Source organism: Aotus nancymaae, unplaced genomic scaffold (assembly GCF_030222135.1).
Source record: "Aotus nancymaae isolate 86718 unplaced genomic scaffold, 86718_ANA_hifiasm-v0.15.2.pri h1tg000007l, whole genome shotgun sequence".
NCBI lineage: Eukaryota > Metazoa > Chordata > Mammalia > Primates > Aotidae > Aotus > Aotus nancymaae.
In genome coordinates, this window is record NW_026988418.1 from 37,024,377 (window position 1) to 37,048,136 (window position 23,760).

A 23,760-nucleotide genomic window follows, 5' to 3' on the forward strand; every position below is an offset into this window, starting at 1 on the left:
ACCAAACTTCTAAATAAAGACACAAAAGACCTCTAATATTAAATATTGAAATAATGGTGAGTATACACACTTATAAAAAATTAACTATAACAAGATCATTACTCAATTTTGGTGAATCAGTGATGATGGTGGTCATCGTGGTGGTGAGTGAAATCAAGATGTTTGGAAAGTGAAAACTGTAAAGAGCACTTTTTATCACCACACAGTTCAAAAACAATGACAAATATGGCAATCTCACTGAGCACTTTTGTACAGCATCGTTTATTGTTATGCATTTGTATGATTATTGTATACTTTACAAATTTTTATTTGACACTAATTTTTATTCATTCAGTCATTATCCAACCCATTAATTCTAGTGGGTAGCTGAAGCCTATCCTGGGAACCCGTCCTGGACAAGCTGCTATCCCATCGAAGAGCATGCACAAGCGCTCCTATGCTTACTCAAACTGAGACCATGAAGACAGGCAACTCACCTAATGTGCATAGCTTTGGGAGGAGAGAGGACACTGGAATGGAGAAAATCCACAAATATGTGGGCAGAACATGCAAACTCCCTGCAGACAGTGGCCTCAGCTGAAAATCAACATTTTTTTCTCATCAATTTTATAAGGAAATAATGTTAAATGAAACAGTGTTATTCGAGGACCTGTTCTGTGTGTGTGGGGTGTGTGTGTGTGTGTGTGTGTGTGTGTGTGTGTAATGAAGTTCTCTTGTGATGGCTAGTCAGAGATAATGCTCCCATAAATATTTTCTATATTAGAGATGAACTTGTTGTGCATGCTCCCCAAAATATTTTATATGTTCCCCAGCATTTCCCAAAGCTCTTGTATTAGGTGAAGCCACGTTAAAAGTTCCTACCAAGGACTCTGAACAGACTTCACAAATATCATTTTGGAGTCAAATCATTTAAGGGCCATTGGGCCCCCTCCTTTCTACCATGTTCTTTCTTTGTCATAGAAGCATCATGGGACATGTGTAATAGACATTGATGCTATAAAACAGTGATGTCTTCTTTACTCACATTGGATGTGGAGTATCAGTGAGAAATGTACTAACCTGGGCTAAGTCATTGAGAGCAGAGGATCTGTTACCCTACTCTGGCAATGTCAGGCTGTTAAACATGACTGAATTATCCTGAAATGATAGAGGAAGTGTTGATATGAAGAGTAAGGGTTATAATATATCAATTCATACATTTCTTGACTTCTAGAAACTGTGTGTATCAATTGAGAACTATTGCATATTAAACATATATAACCATTTAGTTTTTGCCTTGTTGGTAAAGACCTCTATTCATGAGAAGATAAAAGAAGGTTCTACAGCTCTGACAATCCAGTGTCTCCTGAATTATTTTCTTCCTTTTCAGGATACTTTTAGATTTTCAGGCTATACAGGCAGATTTATAGTGAAGATAATGAGGCCTAACTTACAACACCCCTCAGATTTATGGTCCCCTTCCAAGGTCCTATACTTAACTATATAATTTCATATTATTTTCCCCAAAGAGAATCCTCCCAAGTTGAATAAACTTCAGGCCCCATACAAACTTGGATCTAGCTCTAACTTATCTTTTACATTACTACATTTACCTAGCACTCGGCTTTGTTTTTGTGTTTTATCAGTTATTTATGTAGCTCTCAAAAAGTAAACAGTAAAAAAAACCTTCTCCCTTTGTGGCCTGGGCAATGACCATGGATATTTCCCCCTTTAGGTTACTGGGCCCCAAAGATGTTTTCTTTGCCTAGGTGTTTAAGCCACTGATGTTGTGAGCTTCAGTCATTTTCAATAGCTCTCATTTACATATGCAGACTAGTACCTATATGCACATACACATGGAAACACATGCACACACCCACAGACTTATGAATACACATGGGAAATACATTTTATGATGTGTTTATTTCATATAATAAGATTACTTTGTAATAGAGACCTTTACCACATATCAGTGTCAGGTGAACAAGGCCAGTGTCTAAAGATTTCTACTGCACAGGTCAGTCACTTCCACAAGGTGCAGCTCATCTCAGAGGCCACATAGTGTACTCTCAGGCAAATTATCTAAACCATATTAACCTACGCTGATGAGTTTTTGGAGCTGGCCTCTGAAATGGACAAACAAAAACAAAAATGAAAAAACAACATCTGTATGATTACCAGGTGATGTTCTTCACAAACTTACTTTATTGTGTAAATCATGAGTGCGGCTGGGATTTTTATATAGATCCTGACTACACTGCATTCTGGCTAGAAGGATGGCAGCCGGAGGCGAAAGGGGTGGCCAGGCAAAGTGTGGTTAACAATCACACAGGCAGGTAGTGTGTTAGAAACTCTCTCTAAAGGGATGATAAAGTACTTCATTCTTTATTTAAATCTCGTAATCACTCTTCTTCATCTGAAGAACCACATTTTTAGAAGTAAAATTCTAAAAAAAAGTCAGCTTTCAAGTTTGTATTTTTTTTCTCTAAATGTAGGAAAGAAGGGAAAATATGAGGTTTTTGAAATTACTATTAATGGGGCTTTTAACCTAAAAGTTGATTCCTCAGCAGAATAGTTTAAACACTTAATGCTAATAATGAAGCAGATGAGATTTTTCTTGAAATTTTAGTGACACTGAATGCTCATATCTCAATTTTATCACTCTGTAAGATATATGTATCAATCCTTGATGTGTACATAGGACAGAAAATTTTAGTAAAAACAATTAAAATATTTAAAGGGCATTATTTTTTCTGGATGTCATTCCAAGGGCTAAATAATACACACAGGAAATTAAAAGATATCCCTCTTTCTTGTTTTATTAAGCACTGGGGATAAACAAAATAAAATACAGGGAATCCACAGTCAAATGTGTGGAACAGCATATAATCAAGGTGTTGTATTGCCATGTAATGGGTAATATAATAATACAAAAATACAATAAAGGCATGTACAGAAGCACTGGATAAAAAACTTTCAGAGCATGTCCCTTGACTCCAGAAGATCAATCAGTAGTTCTCTAAGCAGACAAAAGCATAAGTGCACTTGAGGTAGAGGAATTAGATAATTGAATAACCTTACAGCTGGAACATTGGGATTGAGATTTCTGATGGCAAGAGAAGCTGGAAAGGTAGAGACTGTCAGGGCCATTAAGATTTTTTTTTCCTGCTACGTGGAAAGGGTTTTTTAACTTTAACCTATTGCAGTGGGATATGACCAAAGAGTTGGTTTCCATTTTAGGATATAAAGAATAGATTTGAAGAAAGAAAGAGCAAGAACTAAACATTGTCATTGGAGATTCAGAGGAGAGTTTTAAGAGCAATGAAATAAGAGGATGCAAAAGATTTTGTTATATAAGACATACAGTGGAGGGTTATGCTAAGGATGACCTGCTGGATAGGTTCTGAAAGGAAGATTTATGATTTTAGTTTGTAGCATGTTGATTTTGAGTGCTGTGTGGGTTTTCTAAGTGAATATGTTTGGTGGAGGATTAGAAATATGTCTGGAACTCAGGAGAGACGCTGTTAGGGTCTGTTAGAATATGGGCAATGTGATTACGGGCAATGTCAAAAACATGGCCTTGTATGTTGTGAACCAGAAAACATACAAATTGAGAAGAAAGCTGTTTGTGTGACAATGACGCAGTAGTCTGTTGAAGATGCTATAAATACAATAGACCAGGTGGTATATGAATAACAGAAATTTATTTCTCATGTCTCTGAAGGCTTGGAAGTCCAGTATTAAGGCACTGGCAGATTTGTTGTCTGGTGAGTGCCTGCTTCCTGGTTCATAGATGGCTGTCTTCTTGCTGTATCCTCACATGGCAGAAGGTATGAGGGAACTCTCAGGGGCCTCTCTTATGAGCATTAATCCCATTCATTAGGGCTCTGCCCTTATGACCCAATCATCTCCTAAAGGCCCCATCTTTAAATATGATCACTTGAGTGATTAGGTTTCAACATATAAATTTTAGGGAGACACAAACATTCAGTTTACCACACATGATAGCACCAACATTTAAGGAAAAAGAAACAGGAGGAAAAAAAGTTGGAAGGCTAAGAAAGGATATAAAGAGCAGCATGTGATGTCATGGAAATTGAGATGGAAAAAGATGTGTCAAAGAGGGCAAAATTATAGTAGCCAGTGCCTCTGAAAATTCCAGCAAAATATAGGCTAAAAGATGTTGATTCAATTAGCAAGAAGGAGGTTATTAGTGATTTGTTGAAGATGTTTTCATTACAGTGTCGTAAGACAAAATGAAAGTCTGATTTTATAGAATTGATATGTAAAACACAAGACAGGATGTTTATGTATTTAGATAAGATTTGAATGACCTGAGAAAGTGTATATTTCACAAAGAAGGAATCAATAAAGGTGAAAAATGGGGCAGATAGGAAACTACAGAAAAGAGGAAATAGTTGTTTAATCATTTTGATATACATGTGTATAATAAAAGTTAAAATATATATAAACAGATTCTTTGTTCTTTTTGAATGTAAGCTCTAAAAAATCTTTTAATTTGTTACACACTAAATCATAGCCAAGGAAGACATCTGTGAATGATTATTAAGGACCATTGCAATGTGTAGGACACAGCTAGAGAAGGCTGTGAATAGGAAGATGGTAACACGCATTTTCTGACTGGAAAGACTTTATCATCTGAGTGAGGCAATTAAGCAAATAGGCAAATGACCAGAATAAAAAGTAGGGTAAGATGAGTGCTATAGGGCTGTACACTCAAAGTGAACTTCAATTTAATGTGCCTTCTTATTAACAGCCTCTGATGCATTCCCTTCCGGTTTTCCTCAAAGCAGAAAAGTCCCAGCCTGGAAAACAATGAATAATAACAGCAAACACTTATCTAACACTTACTATGGTCCAGGCACTGTTCTGAATATTACATTCACTTATGTTTAAAACTTTCATGATGGATAAATATTATATCCATTTGAAAGATGATTAAGACAAAAAGCCTGCTGTGTGAGCTTTAAAAGATCTTACATTTGAAAAGTGAGACTTACTGAGATAAACTAAAAATATTAGAAATCTTCTTATTCTTGTGTACAACTGAAACCATTGGTAGTAAGAACAACAAAGATACTCACTGGAAGGATCATTGGTAACTCATCAATCTAAATGAAGAAATCTGGGGACCAAGCTCAGAAAATGGGTAGATACCAAAGCAGGTTAGGTAGCAGCAGCTCAGAAGACAATGCCACATACATGGCCATCTTTGATATTGCTATCACTGGAAATTCGCGGCTGCCACTCTTGGACTTAACACCCGTCTTTAGTCGTGGTATCACTACTTTAAAATTAGAAGTGCTAGCATGAGCATTGAACGACTGGCTCTATATCCGAGAAGTTGAAGTGAAAACTTTTTGATCCCTCTACAATTTGTGTTAGGACATGGTTAATAACTCAAAACAAGCCAAAGGATATATCCAAAAAAAAGAACATTCAGATGATTTATAGGCAAAAATAAACAAAAGAATTTGACAAATGTTCATCTACATCTCTCTTCTGATACTAATACCTCTCATTACTCCCATAAGGTGGCTCAATTCTAAGTATTCTTTATACAACCAATAAAGCATACATCCACTTCCCTAAGGGAAATAACTCAAAGTCTCATTAGTTACTACATTCACCTTGGAGTCCAGGATCACTGTGCAATGTCCATTACACTCCAGTTCTATTATGATACTACGTTAATATCATATGGAATAGAGGAAATAGAAAGGAAGAAAAAATATAAAGTATACAAATATATTTGTGATAAAGCATGCAGGCAATATGAGTAGAGGTTGTGATCTTTATTTCTGTATATATTTATGAGGCCATAGTTAAAATGTACTGCTTTCTTCCTCCACCATCCATTCAAGGTACCCTTTGCCTTCAGCCAACAATTCACTATTACAGAAGCCTTTACCTGGTAGGCTTACTCAAATATTCCTTCCTGAGAAATACAAGCCCTTGCTTGTGAAGTGTTGCAACAGCCTTCCATAAATTTAGCTGTAGACATGGAAGTATACAGAGATGACCCAAGGGATGGCTGAAGCTCTATTCATACTCCTCCATAGTTTTATTGTGTATAAACTCTCTTTCCCATTGATAATCAGACACTTACTGGGAAAAGTAAGCCTAGAAATTTCCTGGTTGAAGTATGTGCAGAAACTTAGTGAATCCAGTGGCATAAAACAAAGTAATGTTACAAAATACAGGAAGAATCTGGAAGAACTTCTGGTACTACTGCCATAGGAAACTAGTAACTGCTTTTTCTGGAATGTTGAGCCGCAATATCAGTGGCAGTGAATAATTTATCAGTTACCTCTGTCTTAGCAGTAATTTAAGATCCAGAGTCATGGGCAAGAATAAACTAGCAAATCCAGTGGCATAAAACAAAGTAATGTTACAATACGGGAAGAATCTGGAAGAACTTTTGGAACTACTGCTATAGGAAACTAGTAGCTGCTTTTTCTGGAATGTTGAGCTGCAATATCAGTGACAGTGAATAATTTATCAGTTACCTCTGTCTTAGCAGTAATTAAAGATCCAGAGTCATGGGCAAGAATAAACAATCAATCAGGTACCCTCACTGTAGCTAAGTGTAGGGGGAGGGAATGTCTAACATCTAGCAAGTTTCTTCCTTAAAAACCTACAAAACCTACTAGTACTTTGCCTTATGAAACAGATACACCTCACTTGCCTAAAATAAGGTAGGAAGATAGGTTACTCCCTTTCCACTATTGCATCCTAGTTCAAACCCTGTAGCTGTACCAATAGAAAAATGAGATCTCTTCCCCAGTATGAATGTATGTGCTGCTACTTATGCTAGCTAGAATTCCAGTGAATCACTCTGTATAGACTCATCCATTATATTAATTACAATAAAACAACTGGTCAAAAAATGTATATGTTTGAATGTGTAGGGTGGTACTTGTATATGTCGTTTGTTTTATGTGCTAGAGTTACCATAGGATTATGGATAAAGATAAAGACAGGAAGAGCTCAGTCAACAATTGTATAAGTGTCAGTGACCCAAAAAGGTAAGGTGGAGGAGTTGGGTGAGAAGCAGGAAAGATAAATCAGTAAACGGAACAACACACAGGCATATATACACCCCTAAACCTGGAAAAAGAACTCAAAATGTTAACACTGGTTATCTATGGGTCATAGGCTATTACTTTTATTTTATAAATTTAAATACATTTTCTACTTTTCAAAAATCATGCTATTATAATAGAAATATGATATTTTAAATTATTATAATGACTCAGAAGAAAGTGTAGAATATATCTAATTAGAAGGATTAGCCAAATTTCTGTGGATCAGAGTGTTGGGGTATTAGATTTTGTTAAAAATTATGTAGGTGACATTTGTGATATGAAGCATATAAGCCGGGAGTGAAAAATAACTGGAGTCAAGGGAGAAGGCAGATAATCATGGTTTTCAAGAACAATCAATGTTCTAATTTGAATGGGATGGGATGTACTATTACAGGTTAAGCATCCCTAATCTGAAAATCTGAAATCAAAGTGTTCCAAAGTCCAAAACTTTTTAAGACCTGACATGATGCAAGCGGGAAATTCCACACCTGACATCACGTGATGAGTCACAGTAAAAATGCAGTCAAAACTTTGTTTCATGCACAAAATTATTGAAAAATTGTACAAAATTACATTCAAGCTATGTGTACAAAATGTATATAAGACATAAATGAAGTTTGTGTTTAGATTTTGGTCCTATCCACAGTCTACCTCATTCTGCATATGCAAATATTTCAAAATTTTTTTAAAAAATTGAAATGTGAGAGAGAGATCCAAGATGGCTGATGATTAGCAGCTCGGGCACGTACCTCCCAGTGAAAGCGCAAAGAACGAGAGGACACCACACTTTCAGACGAATATTAGTTGCTCATGGACCAGGAGATTCCCAGTGGAGGAGCACCACGGGTCGCCAGGGCGACTCTTGTGGCCGGCGTGGCGGTTTTGCTGGTGCCTTAGCACGCCAGTTCTTGGTGCAGAGTCCGGAGATTCCCGGGCAGAAAAGCACCATCAATCTTAACACCGCTGTTTTGGCCGGCTCAGTGGATTGCTCAGATTTCGGCACAGGGAATCAACAAGTTGGACGTCAGAGACCCAGTTAGAAAGTCGGTAATTATAAAGACGACAGACGGACAAATATATAATGAAGGGAAGAAACCAGCGTAAAAAGGTAGAGAATACTCAAAATCAGAATGCCTCTCCCTCTACAGGGGATTGCAATTCCTCATCAGTAACGGAACAAGGCTTAATAGATTACACGGGTGTTCCAATAACAGAAGCAGGTTTCCAAATGTGGGTGATAAGAAACTTCTGTGAATTAAAAGAACTTGTTCTAACCCAATGCAAAGAAACTAAGAACCTTGAAAAAAGGTTTGACGAAATGTTAATGAGAATGGACAATTTAGAGAAGAATATAAGTGAATTGATGGAGCTGAAAAACACAACACGAGAACTTCGCGAAGCATGCACAAGTTTAAACAGTCGAATTGATCAAGCAGAAGGAAGGATATCAGAAGTCGAGGGCCAGCTCAGTGAAATGAAACGAGAAGACAAGAATGCAGAAAAAAGGATGAAAAGGAATGAGCAAAGTCTCCAGGAAATATGGGACTATGTGAAAAGACCTAATTTACGTTTGATAGGTGTACCTGAATGTGATGAAGAGAATGAATCCAAGTTGGAAAATACTCTTCAGGATATCATTCAGGAAAATTTTCCCAACCTGGCAAGGCAGGGTAATATTCAACTCCAGGTAATACAGAGAACACCACAAAGATATTCTTCAAGAAGACCAACCCCAAGGCACATAATCGCCAGATTTATTAGGGTTGAAATGAAGGAGAAAATACTAAGGGCAGCCAGAGAGAAAGGTCAGGTTACCCATAAAGGGAAACCTATCAGACTAACAGCAGATCTCTCAGCAGAAACCCTACAAGCCAGAAAAGAGTGGGGACCAATATTTAACATCCTTAAAGAAAAGAACTTTCAACCCAGAATTTCCTATCCAGCCAAACTAAGCTTTATGAGCGAAGGAAAAATTAAATCTTTTGCGAACAAACAAGTACTTAGAGACTTCACCACCACCAGGCCTGCTTTACAAGAGCTTCTGAAAGAAGCACTATACATATAAAGGAACAACCAATATCAGCCTTTCCAAAAATATATCAAAAAGCAAAGAACTTTAACACAATAAAAAATTTACATCAACTAATGGGCAAAACAGCCAGCTAGCATCAAACGCCGGTATTAAGCTTATATATATATTAATTGGATAAAAAGCCAAAACCCATCGGTATGCTGCATCCGGGCCCATCTTACATGCAACAATACACAAAGACTCAGAGAGAAGGAGGAAGATTTACCAATCAAACAGAGAGTAAAAATAAACTAATAAACAAAAAGCAGGAGATGCAATTCTCACCTCTGATAAAGTAGACTTTAAAGCAACAAAGATCAAAAGAGGCGAGGAATGACATTACATAATGGCAAAAGGATCAATGCAACAAGAAGAGCTAACGATTCTATAGATCAACGAGATAGAAAATTAACAAGGATATTCAGAACTTGAACTCGGACCCGGAACAAGTAAACTTAATAAACATTTATAGAACTCTCCACTTCAAATACACAAAACATACATTACCACCTCACACCTATTCCAAAGGTGACTATATAATTGGAAGTAAATCACTCCTCAGTAATCGCATAGCATTTCATAGGTTTAAATTAAATATTGGTTGGCTGTTTGTTTGTTATCTTCTTCCCTTATTCCTTCCTGACTACATCATTAAGTATAATTATCAGTATAAAAGAGGTTTTCAATACCCATTACTAAATTGCATTCTAGCCTGGGCAAGAAAGCAATACTTCCATTCTCTCTCCCTCTTTCTTTTCCTTCTCCCTCCTCCCCATTCTCTCTCTCTCTTTCTCTTCCTTTTTCCTCCTTCCTATTCTCTCTCTCTCTTTCTCTTAAAAAAAAAAAAAAAAAAAAAAATCATGAGTTGGGTAATGTGATTTTAAGATAGTCAATGGTGAGATCAAGTTATGTATTTCTTGGAATAGATGAGCAATAAGAGAACATAGTAATTGTTTAATAAGCTCTTGATAATTTAACTTTCAGTATTGTTCACCATTGAATTCAGTGTTCACATTTGTTATAGAAGCTTTAAATATCTGTTTCATCAAGTTGAAAATACACTATTCTACGTTCATAGTATAAAATCCTTACTGTATTTAAAAAAAAAAAAAAAAAAAAAATTGAAATCTGAAACAATTCCGGTCCCAAGCAATTTGGATAAGGGATACTCAATCTGTAGAAGATAAATACCAGAAAGAAATCAAGAAATATTTTGTAACACTTCTAAAAAGAGTATTTGAGGTAGAAATAATATATTGTTCTTTAGACTTTCTTTTATTATGTATGTGTCTGTACATATGTGTGATCTGTGTATGTGTGGGTGTGTGAAATTTAAAAAAATTATTCTGCTTAAGTCTATAATTTGCACTGAAGGCAAGAGTTACTCTATGAAAGCGCAACAGAATTCTAAGAAATCTTTAAAAATGTGCTGGCTGAAAGGGCAGGAGTAGGAAAACAAATGAACCAACAATATACATATTGCTTTCTGGATTTAGCTAAAAAAACAAAACTTACTATATTTTTTAGTTATAAGCCATCTGAATAACGAAGTTAAAAGCAGTATAAGAGACCAACACCCAGACCAATAACATTTAAAACTTTACGTGGACTACACTATCAGTAGACCTAGGTCTCCATATTTCTGCACTCAATATTGGTTTTCTTACTACCTGAGAAAGTCAACACTTTGGGTTTTTGTGACAGTAGCACCCTATTTTGGTACCAAGTTCTCTACTGATTAAATCACTCATAGATGCTGGCCTAATGTAATTGATGTGGTTGCAAAGCCCTTAATATAACCGAATTTTCTTTTGGATGAGGTAAAGCACAAAACAGGTGCTCTCTATCATGCTCCAAAGAACCTGAACTAAGAGGCCAGGTTCTTTCCATCTAGTGGCTCAGTTGTCTTTAACATGTTTTTCAAGGTGGTCAAATTAGAGGAAAGATTATGAGGAATTTTATATGGAAGGATAATGCTTGGTAGGACTGCCCATCACTTTTACCTAGATTCCATTGGTGAGAGGTCAGTTGTGTGCCTCATGTGACATAAAAGGCTAGGAAATATAGACTAGTTGTGCCCTGAAAAAACAAGAAAATGAATTTGGTGAAAAGCCAGCTATTTTCTGCCATAGAAACCTTCTGCAGTTGAAATTTATAGGACATAATATAGAATGATACGTGGCATGGTAAGAGAACGGACTCAAAGATATCTTCTAAATTTTCAATATGGGAAGCCATGTAGATGACTATGAATCTGGGGAAGACAGAAAGAGAAACTGGATATGGGAGGGGCAGAGAATAGTAAGAAAACAAAAATAAACTCCAATTTAATGTATGATATAAAAATATTTTAGGCCTTCAAAGTAGAGGTGTGTAACATGTATTTTGAAAACAGAGGCAATATATAAATCTAGAGCATAATCTAGAGATACAGATTTTGAATTCTTCAAAACAGAAATAGTAAGTGGCAGTAAATGTCACGTGATTGATTAGGATAGTATATAAATAGGAAAAACGAGCAATAAACAGAACAGAAAAACTGTGCATAGCATACCTGCCTTAGTAAAAAGTAATAGACAGAGATGCATAAAATATTATTTTTCTTAAAGAAGCTCACAGGTGGGTATAAAATAGTCAAGTAAATTATTGATTAGTTATTGTGTGATAAAAGCTATAAAACCTTTACAGGATAAAATGAGGGCATAAAGATGACAAACATTCAATTAATGTTTGGACTGAAGGAATGACTTCTATCCAAACATATCACACAAACAAGCTTACTATACCTTGATAATGCTTCTCAAAGTTTACATAAATAGTTGACAAATCCTCCTATACAAAGAAGACTTCTGCCTCCACTACTACACGCTTACCTTTATTAAATGGTTTGTGTAAAGTAAATCTCTAACATATATGTATTATTTCCAAACACAGAACAGAAAATGAGGGTAACACAATAGCTAACTTGCTGTGAAACGTAGGGCTGTCATGCCTTCTACAACCCCACAGTGTGTCCCTTTGTTCTTGTTGCAGAATAAATAGAAATACCAACATGACTTGCTTATTAGTTATCTTCTAATTATGAAGAAAGAGAGAGCTTGTGCCATGGATTTAAAAAGACAGCTATTATTTTATAGAAAATTAGGAAAATTCTACCATTATTTGTTAGCAGTCCAGCATAGAAGCACAACTGTTGTAAAATACGTGATTTTTGGAAATTAACCATAGACATAAAACTAGAAAATCTGTAAAGCAACAACATTTTTAAAAACTTACATATGTAACTGATGAGTAATTAAAGAGAAATTCTGAATACCATTAGCTACATTGTATTTAGTGAACAAAGTCATAATTATAGTGAGACACCTATATTAAATACAGATATATTAAATCTATATTTCTAGATATATTAAATCACTATTGAAAATTGATGTACATTTTACAAAGGATTTTTATTTTTTTAACAGTTTATTTTTCAAATTTTTTACCATTGGTACATATTAAATAGACTTATGGTTAATATATACCATTTCTGTATATGTTATGATTCCAACATATAATTATATGGGTTCTCTCTTGCTTCTCTCTCTCTTTTCCCTGTCTTCATATATGTACCAAACAGGGCAAACACAGCAAAAGTAAACATACAAAATTCTTACAATTTTCAAGGAAGGTGATAAGAATCTTTAATTTACTTTTCATAGTTCATATTTTCTAAATTTTATAACAGCATAAATCGCTGATAAAATAGTGAAACATTACTTAAAAAAGAAATTGTTTTAACAAAATAAGCAGGAAATATAATTAAATATAAAACAGGTAATAAAAGTAATTTAAGTACACAGTATCTTAGTAAAAGTCAGCAGTTGGAGTAGAAATTACTGTTCTAAGGTTTCAAGAGTAACCTAAATTAGCTTATGAATTACTATATTCAGCGAGGATATCAAACAGAATCTCAGTAATGTCATTGCAACACTGTCTGCAATAAATAAAAGTTTTAATTGTTCCTTGGGTATCTGGATATATAAGAAAGTTTTCAGAGGTGCTAAGTCAACTTTATTTAAGTTAAATTATGACCAGTAAGAGAAACATTTTAACTCATTTTATATTTTTAGAATATTTATATATAAATCCATCTTGTGATGTATTTATTGTTTTAGAGTATTATTTCAAATTCATTGAACTAAAAATAATGACTATAATTTAAGAGGATCATAGGATGTGATCTGGCATTGGTTCATTTTGTTAGTCCATTGGGAAATTTGAAGTCTAAATTTGTTTTCACAATTGCTACTTTTGTTTTGGCATCCTGAAGTCTTTCACAGGCATTTTTAAAGGCAATCATATCCATAACAAATTTTTCTTCACAGTGTCTTTTATGTATTTCTTGAGACCTAAGAGGAGTAAGGAAGGTAATAGAATGACATACTTTTAAATTATTAAAACCACAGCAATCTATTAGACTGTTATTGATGATAATTAGATGTCTTCGAAATAGGCATATACAAGTGAGAAAGAAAGAACTCCATTTATATAACTGTTATATCATTAAATGATATTCATATTAGACTAATATTTATGTGATATATATATATAAGCTATAATTTAAAATTCCCTCAAACTATGGCTTATATTTCCAAAGAGGCATCTAAACCACCCTATGTCATCACTTAAAATACATCTAGACTCACTAAATCCGAGCTAGCTACTTCTTCCACTCTGTTATGGACTGAATGTATTCCACCAAATTCATATGTCAAAGGCCTAACTCCCAGTGTCTTTGAATGTGACTATTTAGAAATAAGGTCTAAGAAGTAAGGCTAAATGACATTATATGGGCAGGTCTTAATTCAATATTATTGGTATACTTACAAGAAGAGGAAGCAACACCAAAGATGTGAGTGTACAGAAGAAAGGTCCATGGAAGGACACAGGGAGAAGGTGGCCATCTGCAAGCCAAGGAAAGAGGGCTCAGCAGAAACTACAACTGCTGACATTCTGTTCTTGGATTTCCAGCCTCCAGAACTGTGAGAAATAAATTTCTGTTTAAGCTACCCAGTCTGTGATATTTTGTTATGGCAGCCTAGTAGACCAATACTCTGCCAAACCAGGGAAATGTCACAGGTCTTAGGAAAATTTATTCATCAATCTTTACTTATTTGACAATTATGTATTGTAAGGCATGACACTAACCCTAGATGCTGGAAACATAAATATGACATGATATACCTGAAGCTTATAAAAAGTTAAGAAAAATAAATGTATGTGAATGTATAAATGAGATGTTATGGTTCATAGTGAAAACATTATGTAACAAGTCAAAATGGGCAAAAATTGAGTAAAAACTTGGTAAATATAAACTAGAGAGCAAGGTGGGGAAGATAAGAAACATTTAGAGTTAAAATAACCTTTGAACTGAGCCTTGAAAGATGTGTATTTTCCAGCCAGAAAGTGGAAGAGAATTTTGTTCAAGCTAGTTTTATAGCATGAACACAACCAAACAAAGGTAGAGAGGGTAGCACAGCTTGGCATGCTCCAAGAACTGACATCTATCTAATTATCTGGAGGGAGATAATTATATGGAGGGAGAACAGGTGAGCAGGTAGGCTAGAGAAACAAATTTAGGCCAGATCATAAAATACTTTATTTATGTGTAGGTATACTCAGAAATCTGAACTTAAGGAGAGAAAGAGAGGCTTAAGTCTAAAAAGCCTGCAGCTTATTGACAGTGTGATTTTGGACAAGCCTTTCTGTCTCATTTTCTTCATTGTTAAGGAGATAATCTAATTCGTAGGGTTAGTAAAGGACTAAGTGAGTTGATACATTAAAAGTTCTTAGGCGAATGCCTAACATTAAATAAGTCACTTTACTGGATGGATAACAGTGGCATACATCACAAAGAAATGTAGGTAGAGCAACAAGATGGGAAGAAAGATTATAGTTCTGATTGGAAACGGTGAGCTTTAAGAGCCCAGTTATTCATGTGGTGATGCCCAGAGTGTTGACTATAGATAAGTGATGGGTTATAGTTAAGAGTACAGGTAGTAAAGCCATTCTGCTTGGCTCTGAAATGTATTGATGGTGTGATTTTAGATAGGTGACTTAATTTCTCTCTGTATCATTTTTTTCATCTCTATCAAGAGGACATTTCTACTCGTAGGGTTTAGTAGGAAGTAAATGAACTAACATATTTGAAATCCTTAAAGGAATGCCTAGCATTTAATAATCATTTTAGTAGCAGCTAAAAGTTAGCTACTAGCACTATAAGCCTAGAACTCAGGAGAACAGTCACGTCTGGACACATAGCAGAGTGGAAATCATAGCAAAGGCACCTTGCACATATAATAAAGGGTGCTAATTAAGTCAAGAAATGCACTAAAATAGCCCTCCTACAGATAAACATTGTAAACTGTGAACAAAATGTAAGTGAAAGAACTATTTAAAAAAATTAAAGAATGTGAAATATGAAATAATCAATTATATTATTATATCCATGTATACCAGTGTCAAACAGTTGGTAAATAAAATCAAGAAAGCAATTCCACTTACATTGTGATCAGAAAAGCATAAAATATTTAGACATAAATGTAATAAAAGATAGACAAGGCGTGTACCTAAAAATTATAAAATATTGTTGAAAGAAATTTAGAAAGATCTAAATTAATGGAGAGTTATATCATCTCAAAGATTGGAAGATAATATGATTATGATGTCAGTTTTTCCCAAACAGATCCATAGATTAATAAAATTACAATTAATAATAAAATTACAATTAATTTGCCAACAGCCTCTTCAATAGAAATGAGAAATTAACATTTACATTTAAGTATATATTATATTTAATTCAGATTTATTTTAAATGTATTAAATTTAAATGTTTTGTATTTCTCAAAATTTAAATTTATATGAAAATGCAAAATACCTAGAACAATCAACTTAATCTTGGGAAAACAGAACAAAGTTGGAATCTCTATTTTCCATCCTGCTTAACAATTTACCCATAAATGTATTGGCTTACAACAACCACCTTATAAAATTTCTTAGTTTCCTTAGGTTAAGAGTCCAGGCGCATTGTGGATAGTTGGGTTTTCTGCTTAGGTCTCACAAGGCTGAAATCAAGGTGTGTCAGCCAGAGCAGTGGTTCTCATTCAGGTCTTGGGGTCCTCATTCAGGATCAGTTGTCAGACTTAATTTGGTTCTCACTCTTTCCCTGTGCTTCCCTCTATTTTTAAGTCAGCAATATCATGTAAAATCCTTCTCATACTTTGAATCTGATGTTCTTTCTTGTCTCCGTATTTGAAAGGCTCATGTGATACACTGGGCCCATCTGGATAATCCAGAATAATCTCCTTATGTTAACGTTAATTAAGCAATATCCTTAATTACATTACATGTAAAGTCCCTTTACCAATACATTCACAGGTGTGCTATCTCATCATATTCATAGTCCTGGGAATCATAGGAGGACATGTTATCTACCTTCTTGGGAGTCATAATTCTAACACAGCAGCCTTACATTACTTGATTGTAAAGATTAGAAGAATTGTAAGTAGAGAGATTATTAGCTTTTACCAGAAAAATGGAAACCTAATCATGAGACAGCAGAAAAGGAAGTTGCAGTAAATATAAAATATATAGAATTTATAAATACGGATATAGGAAGTTGAATGAATTAAAGCTTGAAGACCTAAAATTTCTTTGGGGGATAGATAAAGTATCTTGTTGAGAAGGAGAGGCCGTAAGTGGTGTTTGAATAGAAAACTGTATTGTTGGTGAAGGTTTTAAATGGCTCTTGTAGGTAACAGGAGAAAGAGCAAGCAACTATGGAAGGAACTAAAGTTGAAGACCATAAAATAAATATTGTCATAAATCTGTATTTTATCTGAATACAGGAAATGAAGATATATAGTTGGATTATTCCAAGGTAATGGTTGTGAGGAACATTTTAGCATAATTGAGGCAATGAAATGAAAGAACTTTAGAGACACTGGACAAAATGGACAAAATAACGATTGAATCAAAGAACCCTGTAGCCTATACCTGAAATGAAAATAAGTGTATAAAGGAGGTAATTTGAAGGATGGGTGTCACCATATATTTGGAGAATATGTGTGGTGGAAGTAAAGAAAGGAGTTGAAAAGATAGATTTTGGTTATAAATAAATATATAGGAGTTGAATATTTAAGAAATGGGGCAATTCCAAGTGATAAGAGGGTTTTTATTTGTGTCTATGGAAATTAGTTTATTAACATTAGATAGGATAAAGATTGTTGGTGTCCAAAAATGCTGATATTAGGCAATTAGGAGAGTTGTTCTTATGAATTTGGAAGTTAACAAATATTATGGCAGAAATTCGATGGAGAAAAAAAGCTTCCATAAGTCAAAATGATGTAAAGACCATAGTAAATTAAGAAAGTAGTATAGGAGGTCAATTGATTACCATATAAGGACAAGTTGAAGATGATGTAATTGAATAACCACTTTATTTTCTAGCTCTTCCACGCTCAGTGATTCCCTACTTCAAGACACCCTGCTGTCCTGCCTTGAACAGTATCATCACTTTCTCAGAGTATAGACAATATCTTAGAGAATCCATGAATAGCTTTTATCTGATACATACATTCTTTCATTTCAAAGTCTATCTTTAATTAATGCTTAAATACTCCTGTGGGTATTTTATCAACTTTCTAAATTAGAGCTTTATGGTTCCCCTTTTTTCTTTTATTCTTTCTCATTCCACATAGCAGGATTAGGGAGCTACATTTTCAGTAATGACTTCACTAGTTATTGAAATTTATCAGAATGCTTTTAAGTTAAAAGAAAAAGAATCATCAGCAGAAAAAGTATCAGAACTGAAAAATTTCAGAAGTCTGTAGTTAGATTCACTTTTTGATCACAGTTCCATTCAGCATATTGCTACCTAATCTTTATTTGAAAATTTTTAGAGTAAAATTTGAAGATGTCTGTTGGGACATACTACTCATATAACCAAAACATTGCTGTATTCTTATGTGCTCTAAAGGTTAAAACTTTTCAGTAGCTTATGGGAGAAGACAATTTAGTTAACATACATTAGGATGCTTGTTTGAGTCTGTATTCTTTAAAAATTAATTATGGACAGACATTCAATTTACTGTGAAAAAACTAAGCTGATTAAATTAGACTGATTTGGGCTAGATTTGTGTTTCAGTATATCATACTAGCTTTCATTTCTTTTCTAAAATACTTGGAAAATAAGTTATATAAAATAACTACTAAAATAAGTTTTAGAAAATATTTCCAAAGATCACACACACACACCACACACAAAATATACACTAAAGAAAATGATTTTAAATTTGGAGGGGGAAGTATACAATATTTTTCATACTTAATAAAATATTATGTAAAACACATCAGTAAATAAATTGCTTATAAGTAGGAAAAGGCAAATGCTTTTCCTTATTTAAAACTCCTTTCTGGCACAGGCTTATAAAAATGATGGTATTTAAAAATTTAAATAAAATAAGCAGTTCTGAAGATCTCTAAGTGTTTCCATACACGCCTTAAATATGTATATACGTAGTTTGGCCATCTGAAATACCACTAGGATAAAACTGTGACTGATCAGCTTCAATCTAATATCTGAAGAAAAATCTGTTAAAGACTTTGAAAGGGTAAAAAATAAACTAGGGGTCCTGCCTAGTACACCCCTCAGAATTATCTGTGCCTTTCAATCTCCTTGAACAATTTTACAAGTCTAAGAATAACTGTGACCAATGCAAATGATTTTTGTTTATAGAAATATAAAGAATTTTTCTAGCTAATTTACATTTGATTATTGCCCAGTGGATAGTGACTAGTTTTGCACCTGTGAATTTATTTTAGTTAGCATTTTTGATTGCCAATATAGATACAGGAATAGAAATAAATATAGACATAGATAAAGAATGGATATAGATATAGAGAAATGCTCTTTGAATTCTCATAACTGGTTTATTTTTTAATGAGTCAAATGATATCTTTGGCATGTGCTCATTTTATATTTGTATGGGCCAGGGTTTTATGTTCTTAAAAATATTCTTTAGCAATTAATAAAATTTAAATTTACTAACTGTAAGTTAAAGTTTTTTTGAGTCAACATTAGTTTTCAGAGCTCCTACTTTACCAAATATAGTTTAAATTTTTAAAATATTCACCACAAAACAATTTATATTTTTTGCATTTGTTTGAGAAAGCTTTGTCCAAAGTGTATCCTAAGTATTATTTTCTGAAATATTTCTTCAAAAGGAAGTTTTATGATAAAATACATGTACAAAATGCAATATATCCTTCTGGTAGGAATCCTCATGGTCTTCACTGTACAACTGTCTACTGAGACATAGAGGCTGTTCTTAATCAAGTTGATGTTTCTCAAGCAATCACACCTTCAACTAATCTTCATAAACCTTCTGCTATAGGTACAGGAATATTCACTATCTCCTTGCTCTCCCCTAGCTTTACCTATTCTGAACTTTCCAACTTTGCTCATCCTCTTCTCCTTGCCTCCTACTGTAATGGTCTATAATAGTCTCACCTTGTCTCTCTGCTTTTCCAATTTGAATTAACAATTGTACTTCTCCTACTTCTATTTTTTGTAATAATTGAAATGTATGCTTATGTTTGCCACTAGACTGTGAGTTCTCAAAGGATCAAGAATATCTTATTCATTTTTGTATGGGAGGGCAGGGGAGAACTGAAGTGAAGTAACACTCTGGTTTAGTTAAGCCTTCTCTTTGAAGGTTTGGATTTTGGAGTAGCAAAAAATGTTACCCCAAAATATGGCACATTGACACACTAAGTATTTTAAGCTGAAGGAAACTGAGAAACTTGCAGAAGCAGAAAGATTGCTCTGAACTTCTGTCTCCTCTCTTTTAAACACTGTGACAAGTGCCATGCTTTAAACTAGGAAGGAAGGAACATTACATAGAAAAGCCAAGAAAAATCTGAACAAACAGGCCTTGCTTGGTACTTCATCCCCAGTTCATTACCATTAGGTCATGCCCCCTTTTTTTGGTCCAATCAGACTTCTACACAATTGTCTATTTGTCATCAAACCTAAGCATAAAAACAGTTTTCCCTGGGTCTTCATTTTACAAAGCTTCCAGGTCACATAAAATTTTGATGAGATAAATTTGGTGTGCCTTTTTCTTTTTCTATTTATTTATTGATTGATTGATTGATTGATTGTATGGTATGCCTTTTTCTTGCTAATCTGTCTTTGTTACAGAAGTGTCAGACATAAACCTATTCAAGTACCCGAAATTTTAATTGACTATTTGTAGTTTTTGTGTTATTGCTGGTATCATTATGTAACTCTGTTAATCTCATTGCTTTTTGCCGTAATTCCCACCTCAATTTTCAGTTTCTTGGGCCAAACGATCTTTATATGCCTACATCAACTGTAAGAGAACTCTTCAAGAGCTAGAAGTGAAATACTGCTTGAATGATTTGAACTGAAGGTAAATACTACTTAGTAGAAACACCAGTGATCACAGAGGGATAGAAAAAAAAAAGTGTAGGACAAATTTACTGCCATGAATTAAGCACTTGTACTAAAAAGTTTACTTAGCATAATGATTAGTGAAGCTACTTTCATAACTTGGCTAATTATATTTTTAGTCTAAATTTAATATAATTCTGATTATATATCTTCATTGTAAAAGCATTTAGAAAAAATATGCATTGTTTCTTATTCTAAATGGCTTAAGTATTAAGTACAAATACATAAAAAAACTCTCTTCTCAGTGGTTGTTATATAACTTGAATGAGTTTATATACAGTCATTACTAATTGAAATTCTCACCTATTTTTCTCAATAAATATGTGTTAAATAAATTTGTTAACTAGGTACTATACTGGGCACTGAAATAGAAAGATGGAGAAAACTGGTTGTTATCTTGAGGGTGTGGGGCTAAAATGACTGACCAGAAACAGTGGTGATTGGAGACTCTCATCAAAAAGAACCATAACCACCTTCAAATCCTGCACCAGCAACTGAGGTATCCAGGTTCTTCATCAGAACTGACTAGGCCGGGTGAAGTGGCTCACACCTATAATTCCAGCAATTTGGGAGGCCGAGGGGGATGGATCACCTAAGGTCAGGAGTTTGAGACCAGCCTGGCCAACATGGTGAAATCCTGTCTCTACTAAAAATACAAAAATTAGCTTGTTGTAGTGGCAGACGCCTGTAACCCCAGATACTCAGGAGGCTGAGGCAGGAGAATCGTTTAGGAGGCAAAGGTTGCAGTGAGCCAAGATTGTGTCATTGCACTCCAGCTTGGGCAACAAGAGTACAACTCTGTCTCCCCAAAATTTAAATACATAAAATAAAAAAGAACTGACTAGGCAGCTGACATGACCCACAGAGTACAAAGAGGAAGGAAGAGCAGTGTGGTATGGTGGCCCACCTAAGAGCCAAAATGGGGCAGAGGAGCCCCCACACCCTATTCAAGGGAGGCAGGGAATAAGTGTGATATCCAGGCTAGGAAACCATGCTTTTTCCATAGAACTGTGCAACCCACAGACTGGAAGATACCACTCATGAACCCACGCACTGGGGCCTAGGATCCCAACCACATAGCCATGTAGATTCTCAACTAGAATCTGCTTAAGCCTGGCGAGACCCCGGGAAGGGGCAACCAGCACCAAAGCTGTGGCTGCCTGTTGTCTAAGGCCCCTGAGGTCCTTGCGGGAGGGTCGTCAGTCAACACTGTGACTGATATCTGCTTAACACATTAAGGGGTGGATATAGGGCAGCAGCCATCTATAACTCCAGGATGTGCTTTTCCCCTGCTGGAGCCAGGGAGGCTGGATGGCTTAGTCTCAGGAGGTATCCCCCACAGCCCAACATACTGGCTGTGGCAGACTGTGGCCAGAGTGCCTCTTCAGGCCTGACCCTGACCTATCCCTCTGCACTGGGTGGGGCCTCCCTGCAGGTATTCCAACAACTCCAGCCAGGGGATCAGGGACAGAAGTCTGATCTCCCTGGGCCTGAGCCCCTAGGGGGTGGGGTGGCCACAGTCTCTGCAGACCAGCAGAGTTAGTCTTTCCTCCTGCTAGTTCTGAGGAATCTGGGCAGCCCAGACAAGTGGGTTTACCCCTAGCAAATCATACTCCTTTCACGAAGAGACAATCAAAGTGCTTCATTAAATGGGTCCTGCTCCCTGTGCTACCCAACTGGGTGAGACCCTCCAACACTGTAAAACACCTCATACAGGAGCATTCCTATTGGCATCAGGTAGGTGCACCTTGAGGTTAGAGATCCCAGAAGAAGAAGCAGGCACCTATCTTTGCTGTTCTCCAACCTCCTCAAGTGACAACTGCAGGTGCAGGAGTGAACCAGATGAATAGGGCTTGAAGTGAACTTCCAGTACACCTTAGCAGGCCTCCAGAAGAGGGACCTGATCATTGAAAGAAAAACAAACAAACAGAAAGCAACAGCAATAGTGTCATCAAAAAAGAAGTCCCAACAAAAACCTCATCCAAGGGTCAGCAGCCTCAAACATCGAAACTAAATAAACTCATGAAGATGAGAAAGAATCAATGAAAAAACACTGAAAAACCAAAGGCCAGAGTTCCTCTTCTCTTTGAAATGGTAGCAATGCCTCTACAGCAAGGGTGCAGAACTGGTCAGAGGATGAGATGGACAAACTGACGGAAGTAGGCTTTAGAAGGTGAGTAATAACAAATCCACTGAGCTAAAGAAGCATGGCATGTGCTAACTCAATGCAAAGAAGCTAAGAACCTTGATAAAAGGTTAGAGAAGCTGCTAACTAGAATAACCAGTTTAGAGAGGAACATAAATGACCTGATAGAGCTAAAACACAGCACAAGAATTTTGTGAATCATACCCAAGTATCAATAGCTGATATTTGCAGAAGAAAGGATATCAGAGTGGAATATCGGACTAAGTGGAAGAAAGGACATCAAAATTTGAAGACCACCTTGCTTAAATAAGTCATGAAGATAAAATTAGAGAAAACAGAATAAAAAGAAATGAACAAAACCTCTAAGAAATATGGGACTACGTAAAAACACTGAACCTATGATTGATTGGAGTACCTGAAGGAGATGGGGAGAATGGAACCAAGCTGGAAAACACACTTCAGGATATTATCCAGGAGAACTTCCCCAACTTAGCAAGAAAAGCCAACATTCAAATTCAGGAAGTACAGAGAACACTACTGAGATACTAAATGAGAGGATCAACCCCAATACACATAATCATCAGATTCTCCAAGGTTGAAATGAAGGAAAAACTGTTAAGGGCAGCCAGAGAGAAAAGCCAGGTCACCTACAAAGGGAAGCCCATTAGACTAACAGTGGACCTTTCAGTAGAAACCTTCTAAGCCAGAAGAGAGAGGGGGCTAATATTCAACATTCTTAAAGAAAAAAAATTTTCAACCCAGAATTTCATATCCAGCCAAACTAAGATTCATAAGTGAAGGAGAAATAAAATCCTTTCCAGACAAGCAAATGCTATGGGATTTCATCACCACAAGGCCTGCCTTGCAAGAGCTCCTGAAGGAAGCACTAATATGGAAAGAAGAAACTGGTACCAACCACTGCAAAAAACACCAA

The 23,760-nt window shown here is 35.4% G+C and overlaps 1 protein-coding gene across 3 annotated transcripts in view; it reads right to left on the bottom strand.

The window, feature by feature from the left end:
• LRRIQ3 (leucine rich repeats and IQ motif containing 3) overlaps nt 1-23,760 on the bottom strand; it is a 287,561-nt gene that overhangs the window by 109,977 nt on the left and 153,824 nt on the right. The window contains exon 8 of one of the 3 annotated variants that reach the window (XM_012442747.2): nt 12,616-13,553. The exons of 1 other annotated variant lie outside the window; for it this stretch is intronic. In XM_012442747.2, the coding sequence (XP_012298170.2) occupies nt 13,397-13,553 (157 nt within the window). In that variant the 3' untranslated portion in view covers nt 12,616-13,396. Of the gene's footprint in view, nt 1-12,615; nt 13,554-23,760 lie in introns of those variants that run through there. One more of the 3 variants, XM_012442746.2, reaches the window with a different exon arrangement.